Source organism: Cataglyphis hispanica, chromosome 24 (genome assembly GCF_021464435.1).
Source record: "Cataglyphis hispanica isolate Lineage 1 chromosome 24, ULB_Chis1_1.0, whole genome shotgun sequence".
NCBI lineage: Eukaryota > Metazoa > Arthropoda > Insecta > Hymenoptera > Formicidae > Cataglyphis > Cataglyphis hispanica.
The window spans coordinates 3919884-3932952 of NC_065977.1; the positions used below are offsets into that span (position 1 = coordinate 3919884).

At 31.4% G+C, this 13069-nt stretch overlaps 1 protein-coding gene across 1 annotated transcript; it reads right to left on the minus strand.

Moving 5' to 3' along the window:
• Positions 1-3091: 3091 nt before the first annotated feature.
• Positions 3092-12599, minus strand: LOC126858349 (tigger transposable element-derived protein 1-like). The gene is made up of 4 exons (XM_050608600.1): positions 12560-12599; positions 7805-8191; positions 7491-7697; positions 3092-3441 (listed from the first exon to the last, which is right to left on the minus strand). Exons 1-4 carry the CDS (start codon positions 12597-12599, stop codon positions 3092-3094), a joined length of 984 nt encoding a protein of 327 aa, XP_050464557.1.
• Between the last annotated feature and the right edge of the window lie 470 nt (positions 12600-13069).

The window sequence follows — 13069 nt, forward strand, 5'->3', positions numbered from 1 at the left end:
TTCCGAAGTCTCGCTCGTGAGGCTTCATTTATTTGTCATCTGTTACGTGTATATATATTATCTTATTATATAAAATAATTTCTGTATTTCATATTTTATAAATGTAAAAATAATTTTAATGGATTAATTATATCTTTGGTATAATACTACTATAATTTTTTTCTTTTGCCTCGGGCGCCCAAATGCCTAATTCCGCGTACAAAAAGCATGCGATGATCTATTGCGCATAGATACTCATTGTCGCGTAGTACGCGTAACAAAAAAGCAGCACAAACCGACCGTTATAACGAGTTGATATTGAAAGTGAAGATTTTAGTATATATATATTTTTAATATATATTATAATATACATTATAATATATATTATAATAAATAGTATATCCATACATGGGACGTAAATTCGACGATATACATTTGCCTCTCAGTCGGCGTAGAGTTTCCTTAAAAAAAACTAGATGAAAAGGCCCAGGGACTGAGCGCTCCAATTGGTTCCCTATAGTGGCCGGCTGCTTGATTGGTTCCGTTTTCCGAGCTGGAAAAATGAGACTGAAAATAGTGCGAGAGAAAGTTGACAAGATGTCCGACATGTCAACAGCCGGTAAAATAGCGATCATCGAAGACAACAGAGTTGTCCTCCGGAGTTGCATCCGCCTCCTCCTCCCTCTTGTTGAAAACCGAAAGATATCGTATGACATATGGCATCTCTCCTCTTCGACTAGCCTTACGAAAAAATCGTACTGCAATACGCGTGTCGCCCACTCTCTCCTATCCTTCTTGCTAAAAAAAGAAAAATCGGCTAGTATGGAATTATCTGATATCAAGGTATACGGACGAAATACAAGTGTTCATTTTCGGACACGATTGTCCCGTCGGTCGAGGCATGCAACGCAGGTAGACGTACATAGTGACGTTATCGTTGGAGACAATAGATTTAAAGACTACCGGAGATTTAAAGCGCTATGATGTCACAGAGGTTAGGAAGGAAAAAACGAAGGAGAGAAAAGGAAAAAATTAAATGTGTTCAGTTATTTAAAATTAATAACATTATTATTTATGCTGCAGCAGAAATACAATGTTCTGTACAAATTATTCACTTTTAAATATATAATATTTATAACATTTACAAAAAGATGTTAATTCTTAATGGACGGAAAATATGTGAATTTGTTACTAAGTTATTATATACAGCGATAAATGTGCGAAAGTCGAGAAAAATAGAATATGAAAAATTATTTATCTATTATATATATCTGTATGGTAGTAAACAACGACTATTAATAAATCTACGTTTTAATAATACAGGCTCACATACTTTGGTTTCATCCTGCGTTATTAACTCATGAAACGCTGTACGTCGAATTGCTCTGAATCGTAAATTTATCGAAGTTTCAGCTTTTTTGTCGTACTCTTCATTTTCTGTCTCTTTAGCTAATAATAAATCCCTAATACTATTAAAATTAACAAGCTGTGAGTTTTCATAATTTAAAGTAATGCCTTTAACTTTACACGATCTGTACGTTCGTTCGTCTGGCATGCGTACGATATGAGCATAAAATTTCGGGCCACTGGACACGAACGCTTCGATATAACTGCCACTGCCATAGTTCTTGAACTCGTCAGTCATATCGCCTAAAAAATTTCCTGTACACGGCTCATATTCGTTCAGATCGCTGCTGCTTACGTACATGAATTTGTATCATAATACAAAACATGACGTTCTAATCGCTCTAAATAGGAGTATAATGTTAAACGATCTTGTGCGGTTGTAAATGCCGCTATCACATTAATCGACGGAGAGGAAACAACTGCTTCTTGTCACAGTCGCCATGATATATTATTTCGTCATTCACGGGTAATATATCGGTTATTTCATGCTCGGCACTCGTCAGCAAAGTCATAAAACGTTGCTGCATTCTCACGACATCCGTATTAGTCAAATTGAATCGTTGGCCGAATTTCCCCCAAAAAGAATTTAAGCACAGCTTCGCGACAGAACGTAAGTTGGGATTTCGCACGATGTTTCGCTTATTAAGAACAATACAGAGAAACACTTCGGTCTTTTTATATTTCCGTATATTGTTCTTTAGCATCATCATCATTTTCCCCGCATTCGCTCAGCCATCCACTGGCTTCTTGCTTAAGTTGCAAGAATATATTTATATATTGGGCGAATAATCCTCTTTGACGCGTCGTGTGATCTAATTGGCTGACTTTGTACTGCCAAATCTCTTACTGCTGTCACTAGATAACTTTTTTCGACGGCCTTGCGTAATTCGCAGAACACCCAAATACCTTCGAATTCGCACTCATCCGCATTGTCATGTGTGCAGGTCGTTTGCGAAAAGGTTTCACAGCAACTGCGACACAATGCGAAAAGTAATTTTTCCTTCGCGTGATATGGTAGTATGGAATGAAATAGATTACGCGGAGCGAGTACTCTACAACGTATGAGTTTTTCCAATGCATTAAAATTATAATTCGGCGTCTTCCCAATTAAGGGATTACATACCTTTGTCGCGTGCAAGAATGGCCTACCTTCGAGAATTTTTTTTCAGTGAATAATACAGTAATCAATACAGAATTTTTTTTATTTTATTTGTTATATATTTGAGTACATGTATATAAAAAATTATTAAATTTTAAATAAAATTGTAACTTTTATGACAAGTTGCATGCATTAATGATGAGTATTCATGATATTAATGTCTGCATGATTTTGCATTGTAGATTAGTTCGATCTGAAAAATAAAAATATCTTTTTATAAAGAAATGTTATAATTACGATTTATCGGGGATTTTTAATTTATAAAAATTCACCTAATTAGACAACTTGAAAAAGAAAGTTACAATTTTGCCTCAAAGTTTGTTCACTTTCTTTGTTATAAAAAAAAAATAAGAATCGAAAATCGAAAATCGGAAAAAGCTCCCGATAGATTTTAGAGAATTTTATGAAGAAAATTTTCTCCAAAAATATTAAAAATTCGCTGAGTTATCGTGCAGACACTGACAAAAAATACGTTTTTGAGAAAAACGCATTTAAATTTTGAAAATGAAAACTTTTTAATATATTTTTTATAAATCGAACTTACGATTACTCAGATATTCCAGAGCCATAAGAAATACCTTCCTGAGCTTCATTTGTCATATTTAACATTGATTTTGCCTGCTTACGAGCAGTTCTCGCCTCCTTTGTCTGTTGCTGTGCCTTGATCCTAGCGTGCATCAACCGATTTGCGTCATTGAAAGTAATCGCAACCACATAAGCAGCAGTTTCAATTATTCTAAGGTTGCCAAAAGTCGATTTCGGAGCGATCTTCCAAATTTTCTGATTATAGCTTTCATTATTGTTTTGTGTATAACCTCCTAGACACCTTTGCAACAATTCTTCTTTACTTAGGATTTCGTACACAGGTTTAAGGGGATCCTTAAGTGACTGGCGAACTCCGATGGGTTAGCGCCCTCATTTAAACGTAACTAAAATTGCCGATAATACCGGCATTTGTAGTTCCGCTATTATCGATAGTATTCAATTAATTTAAACATGCATAATAGAAGATGCAATTTTTGCATTGTGTTCCATATATTCAAATGAGAATATTACAATATGTTTTTACTGCTTTATTTATCGTCTCGCATATGTATCCAAACATATCTAAACGTGTGATATTAAAATATATATGCGTGTCTTTATTGCATTGAACACAATTTGAATATTGCTTACATAATAACGTGTACTCTTCTATATATTTTTTAAGAGAAATACCATTTGGACATTTGTGTCCACATTTTTATATATACACGTTTATGTATACATATATATAATATATTATACACGTATATATAATATTTTATATATGTATGAAATATATATATATATATATATATATATATAGAATTGATATATATATATGTAAATGTTTATGTATTTGTAGTATAAATTTGCAAACATTTACAATACATTATATATTTATCTCAATCGCGATAAAATAATGAATTTACAATATTTTGAATATTGAATAATCGAATATTTTGAATATTGTAAATAAAGAGTAGGCCCATCCATCGCCTATTCTTGTGAGACACAACCACATATTCTTTTTGTCTCTGCAATAAAGATAATCCTCGCATTGAGATTTTCTCTTAATATTTTTTTGCATATCATAAGCTTTATGAATACGATAATAAATATTTATCATCGTTTTTATCATTTATTTTACACACATGCAAATTGCATCTTGTGTGAAATAATCAGCACACGAATTGATCGCCTATGGCATATATTTTACACACATGCAAATTGCATCTTTTGTGAAATAACCAGCACACGAATTGATCGCCTCTGGCATTTATTTTACACACATGCAAATTGCATCTTGTGTGAAATAACCAGCACACGAATTGATCGCCTCTGGCATTTATTATTTAATCAAAGCGCACATGCAAAACGCATTTGATATGAAAAAACAACCAGCTCACGAATTGATCGCCTCTGGCATTTATTTTACACACATGCAAATTGCATCTTGTGTGAAATAACCAGCACACGAATTGATCGCCTCTGGCATATATTTTACACACATGCAAATTGCATCTTGTGTGAAATAACCAGCACACGAATTGATCGCCTCTGGCATTTATTATTTAATCAAAGCGCACATGCAAAACGCATTTGATATGGAAAAACAACCAGCTCACGAATTGATCGCCTCTGGCATTTATTATTTAATCAAAGCGCACATGCAAAACGCATTTGATATGAAAAAACAACCAGCTCACGAATTGATCGCCTCTGGCATATATTTTACACACATGCAAATTGCATCTTGTGTGAAATAACCAGCACACGAATTGATCGCCTCTGGCATTTATTATTTAATCAAAGCGCACATGCAAAACGCATTTGATATGAAAAAACAACCAGCTCACGAATTGATCGCCTCTGGCATTTATTATTTAATCAAAGCGCACATGCAAAACGCATTTGATATGAAAAAACAACCAGCTCACGAATTGATCGCCTCTGGCATTTATTTTACACACATGCAAATTGCATCTTGTGTGAAATAACCAGCACACGAATTGATCGCCTCTGGCATTTATTATTTAATCAAAGCGCACATGCAAAACGCATTTGATATGAAAAAACAACCAGCTCACGAATTGATCGCCTCTGGCATTTATTTTACACACATGCAAATTGCATCTTGTGTGAAATAACCAGCACACGAATTGATCGCCTCTGGCATTTATTATTTAATCAAAGCGCACATGCAAAACGCATTTGATATGAAAAAACAACCAGCTCACGAATTGATCGCCTCTGGCATTTATTATTTAATCAAAGCGCACATGCAAAACGCATTTGATATGAAAAACAACCAGCTCACGAATTGATCGCTTCTGGCATTTATTTTACACACATGCAAATTGCATCTTGTGTGAAATAACCAGCACACGAATTGATCGCCTCTGGCATTTATTATTTAATCAAAGCGCACATGCAAAACGCATTTGATATGAAAAAACAATCAGCTCACGAATTGATCGCCTCTGGCTAATTAACTACTGTACCTGTAACTAGTATTTTAAAATACTAATATAATAAAAGAGGCAAGCTTTTCTCATTATATTTGCGTCTCATTGCGTTCCCGCACATCATATATTAAAAATAGTACACAAAAGAAAGAAAATTTCAACGTGTAATAACGTGCTATAATAATACGCGATAATCTCTTATTACGCGTATGAACAAGACACGCGACAAACTGAGACTGAGCCTGCCACGCACTGATACGATCGCGTGCGTCTGTCCGCATGTATGTGTGTGCGTACAGCTGACTTACTGCCTGATACATACATACTTACATACTAATTGCTATAGATATCGCGTAATAATGAAAATGAAAACTAATCTTTATAAATGTTTATCTTTATAAATTAATATTCTATGACCGAAACATTTATAATATAAAAACATTATTTTTATATTATTAAATTAATTTCATAAAAACAAAAATATTATTTCTATTTTACGAAAAAATTATATAAAATTAATTATTTATATGTATATTATAGATTATTCTGTATAATTAATAATAACTGTATTATCTTTGTATATTACACATATGTTATATACAAGGTGTTCCCAAATTCAAATTTTGCAAAGGAATAATTCTGGAAATATTAAATAATAATAAAAATTGTTATCAATTTTTTAGCAGTATTTTCTAAAATTTAATAGCTTTTATTTTATAACTTACGATTTATATGATCGCCTGTGATTCGTGCATCTAATAATTGATAATCGAGCATTTAAAGTTTCACTTATTCTATATGATAATTAACTGATAAACTATGAAGCTTTAATATCAATCTTGTTACTAATAAAATACTAATAAGATATAAATATATATAAAAATGATAATATATATATATATATATATATATATATATATATATATATATATATATACAGTAAAACCTGTTTTTGTGCGGTGGATAGGGACCGCATAAAAGAAATCGTACAAAAAAATATTCGAAAATTTTATAAATTCTTACATATAATAAACAACTTTGTACGATATACCGCCTAAAATTTTTTTATGCGGTGGATAGGGACCGCATAAAAAAGTCGGACTTAGAAAATACATCAATGACTTATGAAATAGATGAGAGAATGCTTTCAATTAAATAAAATAATTAAATTAGACCTAAAGAAATTGTAAAAAGATTTAATTTTTCATTGTACATATATATGGAGAAGTTTTCAAATTATACGTTAAATAGTTTGCTGCTACTCGTCGTAATCTAAAACGCGCATCTTCTTGTGATGAATCGGTTGAAAATCGCTTTCGTCGCTTGAAGATAGGATTTAAATTGGTTTGTTTTTTGGTACCATAAAGTCGGTGATCAGTTTTTGTGACGACGGTTGACTGGTCAATTGCTTGTAAACGTCACGATAGTGAGACATGCATGATCTCAGCTCTTTTGGAATTTTAAGCGTCTTTCGGCATTGGTATCTATTTTAAGAAAATGCGTTTCCAATTTTTCGAAATCTGGATCCCTGCATATATTTTATCCGCAGTAATAGATTCCGGTTCTTCTTGTCCATTTTCATAATCTATCAAACTATTGATAATGTCGCTATCATCGACAGCTTGGTCCTCAATCATCTCGTCCAGGTCATTATCGTTGAAAGAGTCAAAGCCTTCTCCGCCGATGTTATGTGCGAGCGCACTAATTTCAGATAATAACGTTGACGCGTTTTCGGTAACGTTTCGATTAATTACACATTCAGGCCAGATCACTTTCCAGCACGAATTTAATGTGTGTTGTTTGATTTGTCCAATTGCTGCAATAATATGGTTTATGCAGTCTAAAATTGAGAATTTTTCCAAACCTCAGTTAGGCTTAAGTTATCGTCCTCTAGCTTTTTAAAATGTAGCTGAAAGTTAATTTGATATAATGTTTCTTAAAATTTGCGATTATGCCCTGATCCAGTGGTTGTATAAGGCTGGTCGTATTTGGTGGTAAAAACACCATTTGTATATTAGGATGTTCTATACAGGGATGACCGGGTGCATTATCTACAATTAGCAATACTTTAAACGGAAGACCCATCTCTTCCATGTATTTTTCAACTTCTGGTACAAAACAATCATTGAACCATGTTGTAAATACAGCTGATGTGACCCATGCTTTTTATTGGCCATGAAGTGTACTGGATATTCAGATAAATTTACGCCTTTTAGCGCACGTGGGTGTAATGCTTTATTTATAATAAGTGGTGTTAACATCTTTGCACCAGAGGCATTACTGCAAAGAAGAAGTGTGATTCGGTCCTTTGCCGCTTTAAAACCACTTGCAGTTTTCTCCGATTTCGCAATTAATGTTCGACTGGGCATCTTTTTCCAGAATAACCCAGTCTCATCAGCATTAAATATTTGGTCTGGGCAATATCCACCATCATCAATGATTTCCGCTAATACTTTGCGATAATTCATAGCAGCCGTTTCATCGGCGGACGCTGCCTCGCCTTGTATCTTCACATTGTGAAGTGCGTACCGTTGTACAAATCCAGCAAACCAGCCGTTGCTCGCAGAAAATGTCACGTTTCGTGAACAGGATGACGAACTTGGTTCTAAGTCCTTCAGTTGGTTGAAATAATGTCTAGCTTTTTCTTGAATTAATTCTTTGTGAACGGGGATTCGTTTTTAGTCAAATCTTTAAACCACAACACGAGAGCCTTTTCCGTCTTCTCTAATACAATATTTCTCGAATACGATGCTCTTTTACTACTGTCATTTGTTGCACTATTAAAAGATTCATATATTTTATTCGCACGTTTGTGTATAGCTCTGATCGTGGATTCACCTAATTTAAATTCATTAGCAACAGCTGTAGATCCTTCACCATCTGCTAGTCTATTTAATATTAGAATTTTTGTTTCTAATGGAATTGTCTGTCTTTTTACTTTCTTTTGGCTATAATTATTCATTGTAAGGGAGTGCTTATGTCTAAAATTAAAATAAAAATCATAAAAACTACATATAAATAGAAACAAAAGTAACTAATTTATTTACCTTTAATCTCACTATAAAATGAATCCTTAATCACGTGAATCGTGGATAAAACTCTGAATACGAAGCGTATGCTGTTCGCGCGTCGAGCGACAATACTGTGTACGTAACTGACTCTGCCTTGTCAGGAGATTGTTTAAAATAAATGAACAGAGCATCGCGAAGTCCAGATACACCGTTGTCAAGGAGACCACGTAATCAGAGTTCGTCCACAACATGTATATGTACATTGATAGGAAACATTAAATTGGTGCTAACGCCGTTAAGATTCATATACCGCATAAAAATAAATCGCACAAAAAAAGTCGCACAAAAATAAAATCGCACAAAACCAATCGCACAAAAACAAAATCGCATAAAAAAGGACCGCACAAAAACAGGTTTTACTGTATTTATTTTATTTTTATATAAAGTTCCCAACTTATTATTATCAACTTTTTAATATCAACATGCCAAAATTATTTTGTTACCTATAATATGCTGATAACGTATGTGTATTTATATATATATTTGTGAATTTATATACAAAGATGGAAACATACGTATATGTATTTATTATCAGATAATAACTATAAGATCAATTCAATATTAAATTGATTAATTAATTATTATATTTATATTTTACATGTTGATATTAAACAATAACAAGTTGATAATAAAAACTTGGGAACTTTATATAAAAATGAAAGTATATATATATTTTTATTTTTATAGCTTATTAGTAACAAGATTGATATTAAAGTTTGATAATTTATCAATTAATTATTGTATGTAGAGTAAGTGAAACTTTAAATGCTCGGTTATCAATTATTAGAGGCACGAATCACAGGCGATCATAAAAATTGTAAGTTGTAAAGTAAAAAACTACATTTAAGAAAATACTGCTAAAAGAAATTGAAAAGAATTTTTATTATTTAATAATTTAATAATTTAATAATTTCAGAATTATTGCATTACAAAATTTAAATTTCGAAATTTTGAGGGATACCTTATATATAATATATAATGTCTAATATACAAAGATAATACAATTATTATTAATTATACAGAATAATCTATATTAATATACATATAAATAGTTAATTTTATATAATTTTTTCGTAAAATAGAAATAATGTTTTTATGTATAAAATCAATTTAGCAATTATTTTATATTAAAGAAAACAAAATTGCAAAAGAATACCTCTGCGCATATTAGCGCGGGTACATATCCGGATGATGCGGCATCGGAGTTCTTTTTATCTACAAAATATAAACATTTAAAAAAACTTAAACTTGCATTTTATCAATATGAATATAAATATAATGGATTAATGACATTCTTGCGATAAAAATAATACTAAATACGATATAACTCGTATAATTTTTAATGAAATAAGTAATCATAATTGATAAAAAATAATCAGATTTATGTCATGTTTGACATCATTTTAATCACAAGAATCTCATTAATCCATTATATTTATATTCGTACTGATAAAATGCAAAATGCAAGTTTTATTCTATAAAAGATTTATATTTTGTAGATAAGGAAAGATACCGATGCTAAAAAGTCGACAAAAGAGAGAGCAAGAAAGAATGAAGGAGCAAGCGAGCTGACAAATTTAAAGAGTTCCGAAGTCTCGCTCACCAGGCCCTTTATCTGTAATCTTTGACGTATATATGTCACCTTACTAGAAAATAAAAATTCTATATATTGCATTTTATATATCTGAAAATAATTGTAATGGATTAATTACATTTTGGCGATTAAAATGACACTAAATATGATATAAATCGGATTATTTTTAATAAAATTGTAATTATAATTTTATTTACATAATTGATTAAAAATTATGCGACTTATATCGTGTTTAGTATTATTTTAATCGGTAAAATATCATTAATTCATTGTGATTATTTTCGAATCAATAAGTGCGAAAAACAAAAATTTTACAGTAATGATATATAACGCGAGAGATTATAGATAAAGCGACCTTTGCGAACGAGACTCCGAAACTGTTTCATGTTAGTTATCTCGCTTGCTTCTTTCTTGTTCTCTCTCTCTCTCTTTCTCGATATTGTTAACCATGTGGCAACAGCGCACGTGCTTGAAATCGGCTCGAATATCATTATTTGGCTTGAGACCATCTACCGTCCGCATCATCCGGATACATACAATTTTTTAACACAACCGGATACATACATTTTATATTTATATTTATATTTAGTTATCACACGTGCAAACACACACACACACACACACACACACACGCAAAAACACGCACGCACACGCTCAAGCACATGCACACACATATAATGAAATAGAAATAAATTAAAGTTTTTTTTTGAATTATCTATTTTAATTATATATTTAATTTTTCTTAATTCCTTATTTTCATCCTAACATTCTTATCCTTATTTTATACTATTGTCACCAAAATTATATATCACTTTTCGATTATTTGTTTATATGTTAGTCATACTGCTTTCTCTCTCTCTCTCTCTCTCTCTCTCTCTCTCTCTCTCTCTGTCTCTCTCTTTGTTCTTTTTCTCTCTCTTTTTCTTTCTCTCTCTTTCTCTCTTTTTTTCTCTGCTTATTCTTTCTTGTATTCATTGCCATTATTATATTCTTTTATTTGTTTTATTTTTATTGTTTGTATTTTTGTTTTCCTACATAATAATAAATTAATTTATTCATCTTTATTTTATAGAGCATAAATGAAACATTGTATATTTGTATAAATAAAAGTATTATACATGTGTGTGTTTTTGTATAAACATTTGTTGTATTTAACTTACGATATAAATCATATAATTTTTAATATATTTTGCAAAGGAATAATTCTGGAAATATTAAATAATAAAAATTTTTATCAATTTTTTTAGCAGTATTTTCTAAAATTTAATAGCTTTTACTTTATAACTTACGATTTATATGATCGCCTGTGATTCGTGCATCTAATAATTGATAATAAAATAAAAAACTATAATAACTATATATAACAACTATAATAATAACTATAACTATAATAATAACTATAATAATAATTATAATAATAACTAAATAACTATAACTTAACTATAATAAAATAAAAAAGAAAATAACTTGTATTGTATATCTCATTTATGTTGTATAAAATAAAAATACATAAATTTATTTATTTATTTACGTGTAGAAAAATAATAAAATAGAAGAATAAATGTTGAACAAATATAAAAATATAATAATGGGAATGAAAGAATAATAAATGAACAAAAGAAGAGAGAGAGAGAGAGAGAGAGAGAGAGAGAGAGAGAGAGAGAGAAGCGTAAGTGAACGTATAAGTGAATATGCGAGAAGCATAAAACGATACGTAGTACATAGTGAGCGAGCGATTAGAAAGAGACAGAGTATGATTGAAAAAGAAAGATAAAGAAACTGCAGTAATGTTAGTATATACATACTCTGCAAACATGTATTTTGCTCTACACACATGAAAGAGACGAAGATAGTACGAATATGTCTGTCTTTGTCATATAAGATTGCAGCTCTGTCTATCGCGACATCACGCAACTAATCTACTGCTCTGTTTTACTCTTGAGCCTCGATCTCGCACACACACATATGCACGAAAATTTTAGATTGCATTATCTTTTATACAAAGCTTTTAAACTCATTTCTCTAAGTTCACTGATACTCTTTGATGAAATGCCAAGTCGGATTGTTATTGATTAGGCACGTGCAGATTACAAATTTTTTGTATTAAATAAATGTTGACGGCAGAAGCCGATAACTAAACTGTAATTTTGTAATTTTTTTTCACTTTTTATATGAAATCATATCTACCCGAGTACGTTATTATATATACTTTAATTATGGAAAAGAATTTATCGTTATTTATAATAAACAAAAAGATTATGCTCTTTAACTTAATATTCGCGTTTTGATCGGTAAAACAGACCTTAAGGATCCCCTTAATGGCTGTTTGAACAATGTCTGGTAACGCAGGTTTATGTACGTAATTCTTGAGAGTCCCTGCAATCTTCGCTTGCTGCCATGTGCACCAACTATCGGCTCCGGTCGGGCAATACATATGTTATGGCTTTGCGTCGGGGGAAATTTTATGATAAAATGTGGCCCAAATTGCGTCCTTCATATTTTTACTGAATCACAATTATTTCTAATCGCCAAGCCGTAATATACAGTTAATTCATCAATTAATGATGCTGTTAATTTTCTTTTGCCCTCAAGGCTCTGCGACTTTGATTTAGTGACTTTTGCTGTTTCTTTATATGTTTTTTAACGTTGCGAAGCGACATACCCATGCATTTTTGTACATGTCCTACGCATTCTAATTTCTTCGGAATTATATTACCATATATAGAAGCTTTAACAATTGCTGAAAAAGTTTTTGAGTCGCCGTCTCCAATGTAGTATGCGTATACAGTATTATATAACTAAAGATCTTTGAAAGATTTCAACAATGGCATCGAATTCCATTTTTCTTGCACTTCCAATGTGATTTGCT

Coding starts and splice junctions, on each gene's coding strand:
- LOC126858349 (XM_050608600.1), bottom strand. CDS start 12,599: ATGGCAGCAAGCGAAGATTGCAGGGACTCTCAAGAATTAC. Junction 8,192..12,559: donor CAGGGACTCTCAAGAATTAC/GTACATAAACCT, acceptor CCGTTCACAAAG/AATTAATTCAAGAAAAAGCT. Junction 3,442..7,490: donor TATACAACCACTGGATCAGG/GCATAATCGCAA, acceptor AACCCATCGGAG/TTCGCCAGTCACTTAAGGAT.